At 39.2% G+C, this 21,107-nt stretch overlaps 1 protein-coding gene across 1 annotated transcript in view; it reads left to right on the plus strand.

Moving 5' to 3' along the window:
* The first annotated feature begins 298 nt into the window (after window positions 1-298).
* The window catches only part of LOC117306750 (mitogen-activated protein kinase 14B-like), an 80,830-nt gene continuing 60,021 nt past the window's right edge, over window positions 299-21,107 (plus strand). The window contains exons 1-2 of the mRNA XM_033791233.1: window positions 299-618; window positions 7,859-7,988. Coding sequence (XP_033647124.1) covers window positions 479-618; window positions 7,859-7,988 — 270 coding nt within the window. The 5' untranslated portion in view covers window positions 299-478. The remainder of the gene's footprint in view (window positions 619-7,858; window positions 7,989-21,107) is intronic.

A 21,107-nucleotide genomic window follows, 5' to 3' on the forward strand; every position in this document is an offset into this window, starting at 1 on the left:
ACATGAGGGTTGATAACGTATACGCCTCTCTTAATATTTATGCATGAGGTACGTCACAATGCTAACTCAAAACGAGGCGATGGGCGCAGCCACTGCAAGTGATGGGGAACGTGCGCCCATAGCCTCATTTTGGGTTAGAATTATGACGTCGTGCATAAATATTAAGAGAGGCGTTGTGCCGCGCGAAGCGCGGCATCCCGCTAGTTATATAGAAATTGAACCCGGTAGTGTATAATAACTGTGATGTCTGTTTATGTACAAGTACATGTGTACAAGTACATGGGGTCTACGTACAATCATTACACACATCATGCACTTCTAGCTTATTATTTTTATACGAACGACTGTGTAATCTCGCCGCGATATCGGGACGGGACATGGTTAGCACAAAAAAGCTTCTTGCCTTCTTATTCAAAATCAATTAGAATACATCATTCGATTTTTAGAGCACTAACTTTGTAAGAATTTCAATAAAATCATGAACAATCCAGTAACAGGATCGGGAGAAAAGTTATCTGATGGGTATCACCGATATGAGCTGAATAAAACTACATGGGAGGTGCCGGTTCAGTACCAAAAACTCTCAGCAGTGGGAGCTGGTGCGTATGGATCCGTGAGGTGAGTTTACAGTCAGTAATCCTACCTCCATGGTCAGACATGGTCAGACCATAATCAACATGGGAATGAGATTGGGAAAAGTTTCCGTATGGCGCCACCACTTTTTCATTCGATATGAAATAATATAGTATTTAATTTACCTCAATGAGATATCCTTTTTTGTAAAAATTAGTGAAAAAGTGGTGGCGCCATACGGAATGTTATCCATCGTATCGTCATAATCGTGTACCCTATATTTCATGCACTGAAGAGGTACCCACCATGTCCACTCACTGAGTATATTAATACTTATAATAACAGGCAAGGGGTTTCCTTAAAAGATGTTTGTTATTAGATCGCATAGACTGGCAGTTGGAAAATGGGGTTGGAGTCCTTCTGTATCTGAGAGATATGGTGGTAAAGTGCCTTTTGATGAGCGATATACGCCGATAGACATACACAAGGATCTTGAATTTGAAGATGATTATGTCCTTAATGGGTAGCCAAGATCTTGTAGGATATGTGTGATGTGTACTCTAGTGAGTAGTGTTGGACCGGGTTACAATTCTAGCGGCAATATTTTGAAGGCGAGACAAGCGTTCAATATGATTAGGCAGACCATAGAGGAGAGAGTTTCCCCTGTCAAGACGGGAGGTTACAAAGGCATGAACGAGTTGCTCTGTAGCATCTTGAGTAAGGTACTTTCTAATGAGACCAAAGTTGCGTAGGTGGAGTGAGAAACTCTTGGCAAGACGAGAAGTGCCAGTCCTTAAAGGACATGTTGTTGTCGAATTTGGTGCCTAAATTACGAACTCAATGTCACCAATGCGAAGATGAGGAATATGGACTTTAGGGCGTTGCAGTTTCAATCCGAGAATGATAAACTCGGACTTCTTCTCATTTAGTCTTGAAGATTGTTAGTTGGGTAGAATTTCAATTTAATTAACAGAACCAAGAACAACTTTAAGCTTTAGTTTTATTTGTCCGATGTCAAAGTCCACCTGAGAGGAGTTCTCATGCCTGCATAACGCTGTTAAAGCACAACGGAGGTCGTCGTCTGCAAACAACCCCGATTTGTCACCACGTTTTCAACACATAAATTAATGCTCTTGGTTTTTAAAAACTTTACTACGGCATCCCTATTGCCACCTTTCTTCTAAACACCAGGGAAACTAGTCGGCCGAAACTGCCAGTGATAACTATTTTCCCCATCAAGTAACGCAACGCATTGTTTGGTTTCTATCAGGCTAATTAATTGAACCCCCATCTTTCACACGGCACAGCCTGTGGTGAAGACATTAGAACTTCACAAAACTAATTATTTAATCACTAAAATGCTGTTTTTTTTAGTTATGTTATAAAAAAATATTTATAATAAATTTGCAATTTTTTTTCATAATAACGTCTTTAAAAAGAATTGTGTTTGTTTTAACGCATTGTGGGGACAATAAAATTGTCATTTCTGTTAATTTGGCTATAAGGGGCACGTCCACTTCAACCTTCCGCAGTATTTTGTACCCCCCCACCCCCCTCTGTAAAAATCACAAGATCTTGTAATTGAAGTATGGAAGTATGGCAGATTAACTGGACTTTCGGGTTGCAAGTAACTATTGGTCAAGTACAAATAAACAGATAAATGTCTGCTTCACTGAGTGGCCCTTATAGATCGTTTTTCTCACAACCAAGTACAACATACAAGTAATAAATTAATGCATTGTATCGTCTATCTCGTCTTATCTCGTCCATCGTCTATCAACTTCTCAAATCGGGTCAATATTTGTATGATTAACTGCTAATTCGGCCTCAAGCCTTTAGCTTCATTAATTATAATAACTTCTAGGCTTTCATAAAATTAACATTGTTCACAATCATTGTTGCTTTCATTTCAACCTTCACCGGTGGCGGACCTCTGTCTTGCGGGTGAATCTTAATCAGCCACACTCTGCCACACTGGTCTTCATTGCGATTCGGTTAGACTTGGGTACGGGGAGGACGTCGCCGATTCCAGGGGTTAAATGGTCATAAACAAAGTTAACCAAATTGTCTTATACCAGGTTTTCCAAATCCAAAGCACATCAAAATATACATTGTATTAAAAACAACATAATTTTATTGCCACTATAGGCCTACAATTTCATTGATGTTTTTCATCATGTCTCAACATTTAAAGGGACACACCGGCTCACCGTTTACGCAATTTACAGCTGTAGAATCATAAATAATGTTTTTATAGATGGTTGCTGTAAAAAACAAATCATCAAAATGTCACGTAATTAGCGGAAAATTATTTAAAAAAACCAAAAGCGGTAAAAGGCCAGCGTGTATGTGTTTCCAGCCGTTGCAACTCAAATCTTTGTGGCATTGTCGCACCAATGTTGTAAGGAGACTGGTGCTTTGTTTATAGCAACGTTTTACTAGGACGCAGCATAAGGATCCAGGCTATCCAAAAATTATAAACAACCAGCTAAATACGGATAAGGCAAATCCTTCGACGATGGAGGTAGTCGTGCTTCGACGTACCATGGAGGTAAACAAAAAACTAACCCAGAATATGATGGGACAGTGACAAGTAAATAAAGCATTCCTGGCACCAACTAGGCTTACTACTGCATAGCCATGATGCAGTTTGGAATGCAATCGTGGCGTACATGCTCCCGACGTGCTACTCCTAGAACTATTTCGGTTTCGTCTGCCATATTGGGAGACGATAGCCGGATGAAACCGAAATAGTTCTAGGAGTACCGACGTGCCAGGACCCAATTCCATAATGCCCGTAGGCCTATAGAGGCACAGAAATTTGCTTAGCACAAAATAGTATTGCATAGCAGAAACTGATACCAGCCAAATTTTAATTAAATTTGAAATGTTGTGAACTTGTGGCTGGTGCCCGACTAAATTTTTGAATAGTAAAGAAGTTTTGTAAGCAGTATTTTCTGCTAAACAGATGAAGCTGATCAATGGGCCCTGTTATTCACAGTGAAACATTTTTTAATCCCATGGGGGGGGGGGATCATGAGGGACTCAAAAGCGTCCTTGTGAGAATGTATTTTGAAACGTAATCGTAGCTGCAAATCTTGAAGCGTAAGCCTAGCTTGACTCGGGATTGAAAGCATAATTTTTTGATTATAGCTAAGCGATGTATATGGATTGTATAAGTGTAGCTGAGTAGCTGCGTAGCTTGGAACGTAACCATATCTTTTGGAACGTAAGCATATCTTGGAACGTAAGCGTAGCTGGGTATCTTGGAACGTAAACCTAGCTGCGTATGGAACGTAAGCGTAACTTGACTCAGGATTGAAAGCGTACCTTTTGTTATTGTAGCGTATCTTGAAGAAACGTAAGAGTATCTTGTAATGTAAGCATAGCTGAGAAGCTGTGTAGCTTAGAACGTAACCTTATCTTTTGGAACGTAAGCATATCTTGGAACATAAGCGTAGCTGGGTATCTTGGAACGTAAACGTAGTGCATATGGAACGTAAGAGTAACTTGACTCGGGATTGAAAGCGTAACTTTTGTAATTATAGTGTAACTTGAGAAGGAACGTAAGCAAAACTTGGAATGTAAGCAAAGCTTGGAACGTCATATCTTGGAAGGTAAGCGTAGCTGGATATCTTGGATCGTAAACATAGCTGCATATATGGAACGTAAGCGTAGCTTGACTCGGGCTTGAAAATGTACATTTTGATATTATAGCGTAACTTGAAGGAACGTAAGCGTAGCTGAGTAGCTGCGTAGCTTGGAACGTAACCAAATAATACCTCAACAATCCCAAAAATAACACTTCATTCACAGAATTAAAAAAATATTTTTTTGACAAAATTATGCTTTGAGGGAATTTTTTTTAATCATTTATTTGTTCAACCTTTCACACAAAATTATTATTCATATTTTAAATAATAAACCACAAGGGAAACTGACTTGGTACATTTTATAAATGATTTTGGGTTGAACAAAGAAAAATTGTCTGCCGCTTCCCAGGTTGTATCGTTACCTGGGTGTGATCCCTGGCTACACGGCAGTTTGCGGTTAAATGGCTTCTGACTGGCACCCCCGAACAAAGCTATTGACAAAATAGGGACACCGCCAATATAGGGCTAGATAGCTCAGTTGGTAGAGCGCCGGCACGTTAAACTGGAGGTCGTTGGTTCAAATCCCGCTCTAGTCAATTTTTCTTTGTTCAACCCAAAATCATTTATAAAATGTACCCAGTCAGTTTCCCTTGTGGTTTATTATTCAATATCTGATATAAAAAGTCGCATCTTCTTAAGGTGATCCCCTGTCTGCCGCTTCCCAGGTTGTATCGTTACCTGGGTGTGATCCCTGGCTACACGGCAGTTTGCGGTTGAATGGCTTCTGACAGGCACCCCCCGAACAAAGATATTGACTAAATAGGGAGACCGCCAACATAGGGCTAGATAGCTCAGTTGGTAGAGCTCTAGTCAATTTTTCTTTGTTCAACCCGAAATCAAAATTATTATTCACCTATTCTTTTTTCGTTTGGGGGCTCCGTTTAATTTAAATCCTTTTTTTCTTCATCATGTTCATAAAACATTTTTTAAGCTACTCACACAATAACACTGTCATTATAACAAAATGCGGTATTCCTACGTTTTGACATCAATCTTTTTTTATTGTTACCTGAAAACTCTTAGCAAAAAGAAATTAGGAGCAATGAAACAAAACAGAGCATAATATTGGAAGGTTGCGATCATAAGAAATAACGGATTCGACACAAGGTGTACCGACTGACAAACCTACGATGACAAACATGTACTCTGATGTCTGGCTCCCAACAGCTCCCAAGCTCACGGCGAGACCCGCAAGCTGGGAGTTCATAGTGCCCGGGATAACACCTCCAGCCCCCATAGACACGGCATATGTGCGGTACGTGATATGCCCCCGAGGCTTACGTTCCGATTGCTCCTCGCCGTGGGGCCATATAACAAGTTTCTGTTACACGGACTCTTTGAATGCGAGTCTTACGTTAGATTTTTCACCATTATTTACATTTTGTAGCCATAATTTGAATACATGATCTTTTTCGTCAATTACTCGTTAATAATTTTGTAAAAAAATAAAAATAAATTTGGTTTGGTAAGTTACTTTTAGACGGCTGGAAGTAAAACTAGCCCAGAAGGCCACGTGATTGTTTGTACCACTGTTTGGTTAGAACAATCACGCGACCTTCGTTTTTGTTTTAAAATGCTCAAAAACGGCAAAATTAGATGATTTTTTTTAGGGACTGTTCTACTTCATTCCTGGAAGACCGTTGAATTAATTTCTTAGTCTATTTTGTAGCCCCAATAGCCCAATTCGGCCGGTGTGTCCCTTTTGTGTTTGAGGGAGTTATCCCTATCACTGAAACTATTTATTAGCACAATTGACTATCTCATCAAACACTTGTGTCACATGTACGGCATAGAGGAGACTGAAGAGACCTTCTTTTATGGGTTTTCCAGTTTATTTCGCACTCAGTGTAGTATAAATGACACAGGTGAAACTATAACAATACATAAAAATAGCTTATTAAATAACATGAAAATGCACATTATTAAGAGAAGGGAGACAAAAGCGAACCGTATCAGTCTAATGAAATCAATTTTAAATGCAGAACGAGATATGGCAAGCAAAATGAGCAATAACTAAGGTGCTATAATCAAGGTAACTGTTAAACTGGGATTAAGTTATCCAGTCAAATAGTTTCCTTTAATTTGACTAAGGTTTGTGACGGCAGAAATTGGACACAGTCTGTTTTATTTAAAACCTTTCTGAATTTGAGAATGCCTTTTGGAACAGGTCGTGACCAAAGTATTTAGATCCTTCATTGATTTGGATTTCATTTAATACCGATTTGTGAGATAGACCGAACTTACTGAAGGTTGGAGAGAAGTGTGTATATTAAATTTGTAACTATTTATTGTAAATGTAACTCTTGTGTCACTTGTCTATAATTATTTGAGTTTGCCTAGATTGTCTTTCGGTCATGGGTGCCTTGCTGGGTAAGCTGTGACAACACATGACGGGAGCCCGTAATCAAACTCAGGCGGTAAACGCAGGTTCCTTGTTGGCTTCTAGTAGTAGTTTGGACTTGGATTCGGCCATTGTTTTATAACGATTTAGGGTCTGTTTTCAGATAGACTTCTAGGTTTAAATTAGATTAGTCTGTTTAGCTTTACACACTTTTCTAGCCTTGCTCAAGGCACTCGCATTATTCGCTCTGAAAAGACGCTGCTGTAAACCCATCCGTATACACTATGCGTGGTGTGTGTAATCACACCGCATGACCCACCCGTATACACACTGTCACATCGTACGACTACTGTGCGCACAAGTCATCGCACTTGTACCACTAACTGCATGCGGAGGCCGTCAGGCCGACAGCCTTGTCTGGTCTGTAACTTCCGGGTTTAATGTGTTTCATGAAAAAAATTCCACTATTGGAAAAAAATGGGGGGGCTCTCGGATATACTAGTATGCAGCTCATGAATATGTATATCTTTCGTCAGACCTATCAGACAACACAGGATGTGAGGCAAATGTTTACTTGAAATTAGACCTATCTTCTGCGTTTGACACAGTGTTATCATGACATACTTCTGAAAATTCTCTCATCACTTTTTAAGTGGATGTAAACTTAACACATGGAAATCAAGACTTTCTTGCTAATTCTTGCTAATCAAATTACAGGGGGAAAAAAGCACTTAAAGTGGTCACTGAGTGCTTAATTTGTCTACTTTACTTGAAATAGTCATTTGAAAGCATTGAAAGGCAGTGGACACTATTGGTAATAACTCAAAATAATTTTTGCCATGAAACCTTACTTGGTTACGAGTAATGGGGAGAGGTTGATAGTATAAAACATTGTGAGAAACAGCTCCCTCTGAAGTGACGTAGTTTTCAAGAAAGAAGTATGTTTCCATGAATTTGATTTTGAGACCTCAGATTTAGAATTTGAGGTCTCGAAATCAACCATCTAATGCACACAACTTCGTGTGACAAGGGTGTTTTTTCCTTTCATCATTATCTCGCAACTTTGATGATGAATCAAGCTCAAATTTTCACAGGTTTGTTATTTTATGCATTGTTGAGATACACCAAGTGAGAAGACTGGCCTTTGACAATTACCAATAGTGTCCAGTGTCTTTGACGAACTTTTGAAAATTCATGCAAGCGTAACAATATATAGAAAATTCCTTATTTTTATTTTGATGTAAAATATTGATGATACTTTAATTTCTGCTTTGTTCTGCTTTTAATATAGCTCATCCTTAAACACAAAAACTGGCATAAAGATTGCTATCAAGAAGCTTTCTCGACCATTTCAGTCTGCAATTCATGCAAAGAGAACATACCGAGAGCTTCGACTTCTACAGCATATGGATCATGAAAACGTGAGTGGCGTTTACCTTATTCAGTCTTAAATAATTGCTGCATGTACACATGTGGGCTTGAATACATGTATCTAACCCTGGACGATATCAAAAATTAATACTGGCAATTTATCATCGTGTAAATAGTGCTGATTTATTATTATTTACTTTAAATCTTTAACACAATGATTCCAAGTTGGACAGGTTAAATACAAAATTATAAAAACTGTCATCTTAAAATGTGTTAAACCTGACCCCTGCCACGGATAAAAAGTATAATTAATGTCAGAACAAAGGGTAAACCTATTCGCCTACCGAATCCAAACTCCAATAAATAGTATGCGGTTAACAACTTATTGTGTTTAGTACTAATTTATTCTAAAACAAAACTATGGTGTTCAAAAGACCACAGGTCGCATCGCCTTCGCCTCTTGACTCTTAAGGGCGCTTGTGGACTCTTGAGGGCGCTGTTTCATTGCAGCTCTGATCCTGCACAATCTTTAAAGATGTAAGGGGGCCTAGGGCACTACAATATTTAGTTGGGCGCAGATTTGAATTTCAAGGCAGATGACTCTTTGAACTGTCTCTTAGCAAACTGGTTTATTTTGAACACAATACGAGGGACCTATATCCTGCACAAGTCTGTTTAAAGATTGTGCTGACCCAGACCTTCTAATATTTCATTAATTTTTTGAGCCACCAATATCGAATCTGTTCTTTGCTCTGGCTCGATGTGTGATATAACGAAACCCTGACAGCAAGCGATCCAGCAATATAATCTGAGTAAAATGACATTGCGCCTTCATCAAGACTTAAAAAATTGACGGCGATGGGGCAACGGCAAATTTTTTTTTCTTTCAATGAGACATTACTTAGTGTGCACGTGTACGTATGTAGGTACGGGCAACTACAGGCAAATGTTTCAATGCATTTATGCTGTACAGCAGGAACTACACGTATGGTCAGCAGGGGTCAGAATTTTTAGGGCAAGGCCACTTTGGCCTTCGATACAGCACCAGATCCCTGGCTACACGGCAGTTAACGGCTGTATGGCTTCTGACTGGCACCCCCGAACAAAGCTATTGACAAAATAGGGACACCGCCAATATAGGGCTAGATAGCTCAGTTGGTAGAGCGCCGGCACGTTAATCCGCAGGTCGTTGGTTCAAATCCCACTCCAGTCAATTCTTTGTTCAACCTCAAAAATCATTTACAAATTTACCCAGTCAGTTTCCCTTGTGGTTTATAATGATATCTGGCAATATTAAAAGACGGAATACGGACATTATACCTTTTAATTTTGTCCGACAACGGCAAAAATATAACAAAGAGGGGGGTCCGACAATCTTAAATTGTAAAAAAATGTTTCCAAACTCGAAGGGCGGCAATATTGAAAGACGGAACACGGACATTACATGTATACCATTTAAATCATTGTTTATTGTCCCACAACAGCAAACATAGGTAAAAACCACCCAAAAATGTCTTAACATGTTGCTGGGTATGCAAACTGATACTAAAGATAGTTTTAATAAATTCTAGAATATTTTGAGAAAAATATTACAAACAGAATTACAAATTTCCGTCAAAATGGACGGATGAAAGTTACCAACAAAAAATTGAAGTTTTAAAAGTTGTTTTAGGTTAATTTAACACAAGAAATATGAAATATTGGTAAGGCACTTATTAATCATGGATTTAACTAGGGTTTAGAAGCATAGTTGTTACATACGTGAACTTCCTTTTTTCTCTGGAGGTCCTTCAAAAAGTCGGTACTAACGTGACCGTAATACATCCAAGACACCTCATAACGATAGCAATGTATCAGGAGCTTTTTATCGAACATTGCTATTATTATTTTAAAACAAAATCCATGCTATGCCAAGTCATATGGATCATTAAATAAATGAAATAGAAAATCCAAGATGAGTGGACCTTTGGCGCCAAGAAAGAAGAACATTTAGTCTGCTATCGTGTCCTCCGTCAAAACTGAGACGAAACGATAGCAGTTTTAAATCACGCCACCCCGGTGGCGGGCCTGCAGACAACGAGGGATAGCGACGTCATTCCATCATAGCGGGTGGTACTCGGAGGCCGCACGCTGGAAACCACAACAAGGTTTGTAATTTATGTTGTTGAATATCAGTCACTTTTGTTCAGATTAATGTTTTATGTTGTTGTGGTGATTACTGATGCTTGTCAGCAACATGTGATCACGTTGTTCGGTGCGGACAACACATTGTGCGTTGTTAGTTTGTTCATTTTTTGCGATGCAATCATCGTGACGTTCAATTGGACATAAATGCTGCTAAAGTAATATTTATATTAGTGAAAACGTGACGATATTCTGGACGCAACTATGTGCTATGGTTGCACTAGTTTGGACAGCAATAAAGCTAACGTGATAATATTTTGACGTACACTGTGTTATGGTGACAATTATTGGACAGGAATACTACTAACGTAATAATTCTTTGGACGGAATGAGTGAAAACGTGAACACTCTGGACGGGAAAATGTGCTATGGTTACATTATTTTGGACAGCAATAAAGCTAACGTGATAATATTTTGGTGTACACTATGTTATGGTGACAATTATTGGACAGCAATACTACTAACGTAATGATTCTTTGGACGGAATGAGTGAAAACGTGACAATATTCTGGACGGGAAAATGTGCTATGGTTACATTATTTTGGACAGCAATAAAGCTAACGTGATAATATTTAGACGTATACTGTGTTATGGTGACAATTATAAATCAATCTTTGGACGGAATGAGGGAAAACGTGACAATATTCTGGACGAAAATTGAGATATAGATCATAGATGGTTACACTATTTTGGCAGGCGAGTCAGAACCCTTCCCTCCCCAGCCCGTCGGGCGAGTGCGCCGTCGACAATGTGCTTCCACACGCAAGGTTTCTATGCGGGCGAAAAAACACCGCAAAACGCAACCAGACTACTGTGTATTGTAAATACGTGTGGATGCAAACACAGTATTTCTAGTTGGGGCGAATTGACTTGGTCTGGTACCTGGCTAATGAAAAAATGTACTCCTTCTACACACGTTTTCTATGCGGGGCGAAAAAACTCCGCAAAACACGACAAGACTACCGTGTATTGTAAATACGTGTGGATGCAAACACACAATGTTTCTATGCGGGGCGAATTGACAGCACACACCGCCTGTAATAATTATTGGGTGCGTTCGTTTAGCTTCCCATGGGTGGATTTCACAAAGAGTTAGGCCTAGTCTTATCTAGAGTTAGGACCAGTTACTTGTCCTAACTTAGGAGTATCCATGCAATTTGTATATTTCCTAGGACTAGTCCTAAGTTAGGACTAGTCCTAAGTTAGGACTAGTCCTAACTCTTTGTGAAATCCACCCCTGGGTCCACCCCGGTGTGTGGCGTTTTTTTTTCCAGGACGAACGTGGGTTATTATCTGCATACGTTTGTCCTGGGAAAGAAAAAAAATGCCACACACCGGGGTCGACCAGGGGAAGCTAAACGAACGCACCCATAGTTCCGTTTTGACCGCGTCTTTTACTCTAAATTATTTCCAATCCTTTAGCTCAAAAAAAACCCCAAAACAAACAATGACTGGAAAACACGAAGAAATGTAAAAAATGTTAAGCTATTAAATATAAAAAGCAACATTATTTCAAGAAAAGTATGCGATGAATACAGGACATCCTACGATACTCTAATGCATTAAACAAATCATTATTTTTAAAACTTGTTAATAAGTTTAGAACACTACTAATCGACAGGGAGACGCCCTGATAAGATCAGATCAGATATGATTCATTCATTCACCCATTCCTTGATTCATCCTATAGCAACAGAATCAATAGGATTAGCACAGATACTAGTCAGTTTGGCACATTCTGTTAGAGACCCACATGCAAAGAAAGGGGAGGTACTCAGCCTTCATCATCATCATCAAGCAATTGTGTGTTATATTACAGAGGAGAAATTAGGTAATCCACTGATGCGTAAAAGGATTCAAATACTTTACAAACTTTTTTTGAGGAGCTTATATTTACATTAGCTTGTTTCTATTTCAGGTTGGCAAAAAAACAAGTTTTCGGCAAACACAAAAGGTGAACGATCCAGAAAAGTATGCAGAATACGTGAAGAAGCAGGCCAAACTCTCAAAAGAAAGAAGAGATTACATAAATAGCATAAAGTCTGACCCAAACCCAACAAGAGAGATGACTCGCCTCCTACAGCAGGATAGAGAAGTTGTCAGGAAAAGACAGCGACGTCACAGAGAAAACAAAACAAACCAATCAACAACAAAGAAAAAGACACCAATGACCAAGCAATTGAAGGTAAAGCTCAACTTTACCGAATGTTCGAACAGACCCACAAGACAGAGCAAGGAAAACAAGGTACGAGTACGAAAATACTGGAGGGTAATGATAGCAAAAAGTAGAAAACAGCTGTATGCACAATCTCAGAAATACAGGCGGCATAAAGAACACGAGCGTGAAAGGAAACGGGAAGCAAGAGCTGCAAAAAAGAGCACACAGAGGAACAACGACGACTCTGATGCACCCACAGATGGATTCCAGTCGAAGCAATCGTTGTACAATTGCTCATCCAAAGCAAGAAAGATTCTGCCAGAATCACCAACGAAATTTGCTGAAGTAATAGCACACATATGTACTCCACGCAAAAGAAAATCTGTAGATATCGTCCTGGGAAATACAGCAAAGAAGCAACGTTTCAACAAAGTAGAATCGACCCAACAAGAAATCTCCTTCCAGCTATCAAAATTGAAGTCAGATGTTGCAAACCGTATCCTGTCATCAAAAGCACTCCGACACACTGCCACAAGGATAATTTCCAGGGCAACTTAAATGAAACGTTGCAGAATAGACAAGATGCATCACTGCCCTATCAGGAAACCACGCAAAGACAGCATCACTCTTGCAGTTAAACAACAGATCCAGAATTTCTACAAGAGGGAAGACATCTCAAGGCAATTGCCCTCTAAACACTTCACGACCAAGGCAGGTCCCGCATTCCTAATGCAAATAACTGTTAAATCGCCATACAAAATTTTCAGAAAGGAAAACGAGGATGTTAAAATCCGCCTCACAAGGTTTCAAACCCTTCGCCCAAGGTTTCAAACCCTTCGCTGGCTCATCGAGAATTCTGTCTTTGACCATATTCAGGCATGAGAATCTTCCGGATTTTTCCGGATTTCCGGATTTTTCACTTCAAAATATGTGGTCTCCGAGTTCAATGTGAATTTGATATAAAATTTGGGGGGTAGGTCCAGGTGGGTTAAGGTCAAATGTTGAAAAATATTGTGAAAATTTCCCGAGAAAATGCATATTTAATTCATTGATGCCGGATGGAAAGGAAGTGCGCTTTCTCGTTTCGTCCGTGTTTAATATGTGTACACAAAAAGACGTCGAAGTGTTTCTTATATTCAGATCCTCACTGTTTACGTCACCGAAATGCGCATGTATGGATAATTTGTCAAGACGTGATACGTAAAATACAATCTTTTTATACACGCGGGGCACTGTGCAGTCAGCCAAATTCTTACTACATCCTGTAGACTGTGAAGAACAAGTCCTCTGTGTGTTTTATGTGTGTGGTTGGCGCGCGCGATGTGTATCACAATGCTAGTGTTGAACAAAATAACTAACTGCGACTTGTGCGAGTCTATTTGCTACACATGTTGTTGCACAACCAGCGGCATGCACATGGCAGACATTTTCCGCTGTCGCTGAGTCAAAATGGCACTCAGTGTAGCGTTTGTGCAACGTGATGCCGCTGTTGATGTCAAGGAAATTGACAAAACGATAAAGAATAAATGGAATTGGAGCTGGTGCGACAAAGTTTTGTTTCCTGGATCAATTACCATATGCTGGCTAGAAATAAGAATGCATTGACTGCATTTAAAACATCTCCCCATCTAACTCACAACATGCGTGGTGCAGCTGCTGCCTACAGTACAAGGCTGTGCTTGCAGCAAAAAAGAAAAAGAAAGTTGCGACTCCTGCGGCAACAAAGGCTGCCTTCAAGAGACAGGCTGCTATTGCTGATAGGGTTGGCAGGTTGGCCTTCGAGGCAAAGCAGAGAAGGATTGCCCGAAAGAAGGCTTTGGAAGCTCTTTCAAAGAACAAGGCACCAGGAAGGAGACCATAAATATTAAAAAATGAGTGTTTTTCTTTTTCTTTTGTTATTTTTTCCCAACTCTTTTCAAGATGTTTATTACCAATAGTGTAAATTGCTTGAAGTTACAAACTGTGGTGAATCAATATTAAATGTATGTGTCATTACTTGACTTTGAGTATTGGTAACCGTAATAAAAACAAAGCCCTTGTAAGAATTCAAAATTGTTTGAACTTTTATTACATTTTTAAGGAACTGAAACATTGGACAGATAGTGATGTACTGCATTTTGTTTTACCATTCCAGATAAATTTAATGAATCAAAATGTCTCTTTAAGGGCCTAGAATGCATCAGAGAGCATCTACAACCTAAAAAATTTCCGGGGCCCTAAAGCGGGCCCCAGACCCCACGCCCTAAGGGCTTCGCGCTTTGCGCTCGCAGGCTTCGCCATCGCAATTTCGTCTCTTTTTTTTTACCAAATACTTTTCCTTCTTTTTTCTGAAACTCCATTCTCATGCCTGATATTGCATCAATGTTAAATACAAACTGCTCGCATTGAACAGAGTAATTTCAAGTTATGGCGTGGACAGTTCAGTAAAGATTTCTGATGAGAAAGAGCTCATTGACACCCTAATTTGCACATCAAACTCTGACAGGTTCCATAGTTACAACTGTGTCTTTGGTAAGTGCAGCAGATGCAGAGATACAACTGCAACAATCCAGAATCATTACCAGGAAACACTTGAGATCAATCCTCCTCCAATTGTAACATGGAACAGCTGGGAAAGGGCCACAGTAAATAATGGCACGATCAAACGGATCATGGTCACAAAACAAAAGACTGTTACTGACCTGATCGCGGAGCTCTATGTAGATGTCAGCAACCCATGCCAAGGTACTTCATTCACAGAACACATGTTCAATGCATCCTAGTCAGTTTCGAGAACTGAAGGAGCTCTGCCCAATGGCTGGGCTCTCTTGGTAATGGACTTCGCCAAAAATCGAACAGTCCATTACCAAGATGAGATCAAGTCTGCGTTCTTTGGACAAAGACAGGTGACCCTGCACCCTACTATCGTGATCAGCATTCAGGTGAGATGAAACGGGAGTCGCATATTTTCATCTCCGATGACATTGCTCATGACTTTCATGCTGTAAACCATTTCTTGGAACAGTCCATTGCAACACTGAAAAACATGTTCGTTATTTCTAAAATAGTAATTTTCAGTGATGGCTGTGGTGCCCAGTATAAAAGCAAGGGACCCTTGGCTGACCTCAGCCGCCAAAACCTGCACACTGACCACAGTTACTTTGGTTCGGAACATGGCAAGTCAGAGTCAGATGGGGAGACTGGAGTGGTAAATCACGCCATAGAACGTGCAATTGTTGGACGCCAAGTAATAATTAACAATGCTCAGGACATGGTCAGTTGGTGTGAAGAGAATCTCTGTCAGCCATCAGTCAATGGATTCACAAGGAGGTTTTTCTTGGTCACAGTGACAAACCGCAACAGACCGAAGACTGACGTTAAGACACTTAGCACTTAGCTCGTTACATGCCTTGACAGTAGATTATTCATTGTATAATTTTGTATTATGTTCTACATTTCTTTTTTGTTGTATGTTTTTTTTTTTTTTGTTCTGCGCCTCGGAATAGGGTCTTGTACACTAGATAGATGGCGCATTATAAATGCATTATTATTATTATATTATTATTATTATTATTATTATTATTATTATTATTATTATTGTTATTGTTATTGTTATTGTTATTGTTATTGTTATTGTTATTGTTATTGTTATTGTTATTGTTATTGTTATTGTTATTGTTATTGTTATTGTTATTGTTATTGTTATTGTTATTGTTATTGTTATTGTTATTGTTATTGTTATTGTTATTGTTATTGTTATTGTTATTGTTATTGTTATTGTTATTGTTATTGTTATTGTTATTGTTATTGTTATTGTTATTGTTATTGTTATTGTTATTGTTATTGTTATTGTTATTGTTATTGTTATTGTTATTGTTATTGTTATTGTTATTGTTATTGTTATTGTTATTGTTATTATTATTATTAAGACTGTTCCAGGTGTGAGGAAGTTTCACCAAGTGCTAAGTACTGGCACCGACTACGAGATTTTGGTCAGGAACCTGTCCTGTTACTGCCAACGATGCAGGAAGGAGAAGAAACCATGCCTTAATGAATCCTATGTAGCAGATTTAAAATCTGTTACAATAGCCAGAACAGCAACATCAGGTAATCAACACGATATCGTAGTGTCACTTCAAAAACATTGTATATCCGGCAGATACATGTAAGCGCAAGGAAGGAGGCAGATAAGGACAAGGGAGCAAGGAAGGAGGCAGATAAGGACAAGGGGGCAAGGAAGGAGGCAGATAAGGACAAGGGAGCAAAGAAGGAAGCAGATAAGGGCAAGGGATCAAGGAAGGAGGCAGATAAGGACAAAGAAGCAAGGAAGGAGGCAGATAATGATAATGAAGCAAGGAAGGAGGCAGGTAATGACAACGAAGCAAGGAAGGAGGCAGGTAATGACAAGGAAGCAAGGAAGGAAACAGATAATGACAATGAAGCAAGGAAGGAGGCAGATAATGACAAGGAAGCAAGGAAGGAGGCAGATAATGACAATGAAGCAAGGAAGGAGGCAGATAATGACAATGAAGCAAGGAAGGAGGCAGATAATGACAATGAAGCAAGGAAGGAGGCAGATAATGACAAGGAAGCAAGGAATGAGGCAGATGAGGACAAAGAAGCAAGGAAGGAGGCAGATAATGACAATGAAGCAAGGAAGGAGGCAGATAATGACAAGGAAGCAAGGAAGGAGGCAGATAATGACAATGAAGCAAGGAATGAGGCAGATAATGACAATGAAGCAAGGAAGGAGGCAGATAATGACAAGGAAGCAAGGAAGGAGGCAGATAATGACAATGAAGCAAGGAAGGAGGCAGATAATGACAAGGAAGCAAGGAAGGAGGCAGATAATGACAAGGAAGCAAGGAATGAGGCAGATGAGGACAAAGAAGCAAGGAAGGAGGCAGATAATGACAATGAAGCAAGGAAGGAGGCAGATAATGACAAGGAAGCAAGGAAGGAGGCAGATAATGACAATGAAGCAAGGAATGAGGCAGATAATGACAATGAAGCAAGGAAGGAGGCAGATAATGACAAGGAAGCAAGGAAGGAGGCAGATAATGACAATGAAGCAAGGAAGGAGGCAGATAATGACAAGGAAGCAAGGAAGGAGGCAGATAATGACAAGGAAGCAGGGAAGGAAACATAATGACAATGAAGCAAGGAAGGGGGCAGATAATGACAATGAAGCAAGGAAGGAGGCAGATAATGACAAGGAAGCAAGGAAGGAGGCAGATAATGACAATGAAGCAAGGAATGAGGCAGATAATGACAATGAAGCAAGGAAGGAGGCAGATAATGACAAGGAAGCAAGGAAGGAGGCAGATAATGACAATGAAGCAAGGAAGGAGGCAGATAATGACAAGGAAGCAAGGAAGGAGGCAGATAATGACAAGGAAGCAGGGAAGGAAACATAATGACAATGAAGCAAGGAAGGGGGCAGATAATGACAAGGAAGCAGGGAAGGAAACAGATAATGACAATGAAGCAAGGAAGGAGGCAGATAATGGTAAGGAAGCAAGGAATGAGGCAGATAAGGACAAAGAAGCAAGGAAGGAGGCAGATAAGGAGGCATGGAAGAACACGGGAGACGACAAGGCAGAAGGCACAAGAATGGACAAAAACCCTATCACAAGGTAAATTTCCAATCTGGGATTGCAAGCTTGCATTTAATTTTTTTCAGGTTCAAACTTGACTATGAACATGAACAAAATTTCAGGTTGTTTTAATGTTCAATTACGATGAACGATGCATTTTAAGGGGCAATTTGTCGCGGAGACCTAGACCATAACGAACAACTTTGTACCTTCACTTGTAAAAATAATGTCAACAAAATTATAACTTGGTAGCTGTGAATGCTCAAATAATGAAACTCTGCAGCCTTGGTAGTTTTTATATACCTTACAATTTCAAAATCTAAGAAAATAGAGGTGTCTCGGGAAGGTCTCGGCTACAACACTGCTCATTTGTTCCATTCAAGGTGACCATGAGACAGGACAAGCGAGATTAGAGTAGGCCTATGGCTAGTTATTAATTTTGTATAATTATGATTGAATTAAGTCAATGGAATATGATATTCAACCTGCAATTTCTGAATGGTAAATGTATTACTGTACCTGCAATTTTTGTAATATTAATACCTGCAATACATTTGTTGTTTTTCCTAATTTATAGTAGTAGTATTGAGATGTTAGTGGCAACAGAAAAACGTTTCTTTTAAGCTAATATACGTGTATAAAGACATAAGCTTGCGAACCAGCACAATGTCAAGTCAGGCCACACTTGAGGTACACTATGCACGCTTATTTTCTTTAGCACAATTGTAAAAGAAAGGTTGGTCTGCTGCCACCGGCATCTTAAAAGTGTGACATTTGTTCGCATTGACATTATTTATCCTATGTATGACTTAAACCCATGACAACTTGTTGGCTGTTGTGGCTGTTTTGCATTGCATTTGAAATAAATTTGAAGGAATTTAATATTTTACCTTGTCATGTTTTATATCTCAAAACCTGTGTTATTTGTAAAAGCGGGGAGATACTATGTTAATCCTATGGAAAACTTAGGTGGGGAAGGAGCTACTTCTACAATGAGGATCTGCATGCAGCTGATACAAGACCAAGCACACTCTGAGAAAAATAAGAGTACAAGACATAAATATACATGTACATCATTGCAAATGAATGTTAAAAGGTCACAGATACATACATGTAGTAATTCAATTTGATCACCTTGGTACAAGGAAAGTTGCAGATTTCCATTATTTGTCCAAAATACTGTCACGTTAGCAGCACTTAATTGGAATATTTATGACCATTAAACATAAACAACTTTTCTGGGTGTATATTTTATTAATAAACATAAAACATCAGATATCACCAATATGAAACCCAAGGTCTCATTTAAATTATAGGTGAAATAATGGCCGATTTCCATTATTTGTCCAAAATACTGTCACATTAGCAGTATTTAATTACAACATTAAACAGCTACCTGAGCGGAATGTTTTCAACAATGGTATTTTTACTTGTTTATAATGCACTTGTTCACCATGTTAATGTAATTTTGATATGTGTACACTTCTGAACTTTTCGTAATTATCGAGGAAAAAATCAGACCCCTACCTAAAGGTTTTTTGAAAAACTAAAAACACTTCTGCCGTTTAGAGCGGGCGTCAAAGGACAATGCCGCTGAAGTCATTTGTGGGAGTTTGCTTTGTTATACATCCATGCTGCAACAAACAACAAAGCGGCTTGTATCTACTTATGACGTTTTGAGAGTGATTACGTAACGGGGATTTTCGCAAATCTCGCAGAAAAGCTCTGGACAAGGGCATACAAAATGATTGTTTTTTTACACAATTGAAACCTATTTATAATCATATGACTCGATTTCCTTATTCATCAAAAACATTTTAAGTGGAATTCAGCAAAGTTCACGACTTGACATTTTCGTTCAAGCAGGTCTTTAATGATCACCACACATACAAATTTTATTTTGGGTTGTATATTTTATTAATATACTTAAAACATGAGATATCACCAACATGAAACCCAAGGTCTCATTTAAATTATTACTGGACTAATAAGAAACTTGATGCTGATCACTTACCTGATAACTGCTAACGTTACAGAACACTATCAATTGTCCTTGACATGTCACGTTAGCACTGTTGTTTTTAGTGTTTCTTAAAAAATCTAGATAAGATATGACACTCATTTTGTACATGATTGATTTATAATAGTTTCACTTTGTTGTCATCAACTTGATGGATTAGAATGCTTGTTTTAGTTTATTTCACAAACTTTATTAACTTTATATGCATAGTAATGTATTTTTTAAGAACAAAAACGCTCTAAAAACTGGAAAACATAAAAAGTTATATTTTTTAATCAACAGATTAGATGTATCTCTTGTTTCACCCATTCCCAAAGTGGCAGAAACGATTTTAAATTTTTACTCATGTGTAGGTTACTGGCCCCTTTTATTGTGTTTCCTGTCATATCTACTGCTCTGAGTGTCAACAAAGCGTGCCTTCTTGTGCTGTTAGACCTGTCCGCAGCTTTCGACACTATCGACCAAGATCGCCTTATGTGTGTCCTCAAAAGGCAATTTGGTGTTGTAGGCAAAGCCAAAGCATGGTTTGCATCATACCATTCTCATCGCTCCCAGCACATCAGCATTGGCGCCTTCACATCTGATGAATTCCCTCTGAGATTTGGTGTTCCACAAGGGTTTGTTCTTGGCCCCATACTGTTCAATGTATACACTGCGCCACTTGAAGCCGTCATGAAGTACACTACCATAAATATGCAGATGACATCCAGCTATACGTCTTCTACAATCCAAACATTGACGGTGATCTTGAACAAGCAAAGCATCACCTCTCTTCGTGCACGAGTGCAATTCGTAACTGGATGACCACAAACCTTCTCAAACTGAATGACACGCAAACAGAGTTTCTTCAAATAATGTCCCCACACCAACTATGCAAGTTCGGCTCAACCAACATTGTCATTGGTGAAACAATAGTCTAGAAACCTCGACGTAACACTCGATCGCCAACTATCCTTGAGTGCTCAGGTATCAGCCGTTTTCAAGAAGTGCAACTTTCACCTCCGTCGAATAAAGTACATAAGGAAATACCTGACCACGACTACTGTAATGCCATCCTCTACGGGGCTACAGGTTGTCAGATTGCCAGACCACAACGAATCCAGAACCACGCAGCTCGCTTAATCACTGGTACTAGCAAATTCCACCACATCACCCCCATCCTTCAACAACTCCATTGGCTTCCGGTTTCGGACAGAATCAAGTTCAAAATAATGCTCTTTGTTTGGAAGTG

This window comes from Asterias rubens, chromosome 2 (assembly GCF_902459465.1).
Source record: "Asterias rubens chromosome 2, eAstRub1.3, whole genome shotgun sequence".
NCBI lineage: Eukaryota > Metazoa > Echinodermata > Asteroidea > Forcipulatida > Asteriidae > Asterias > Asterias rubens.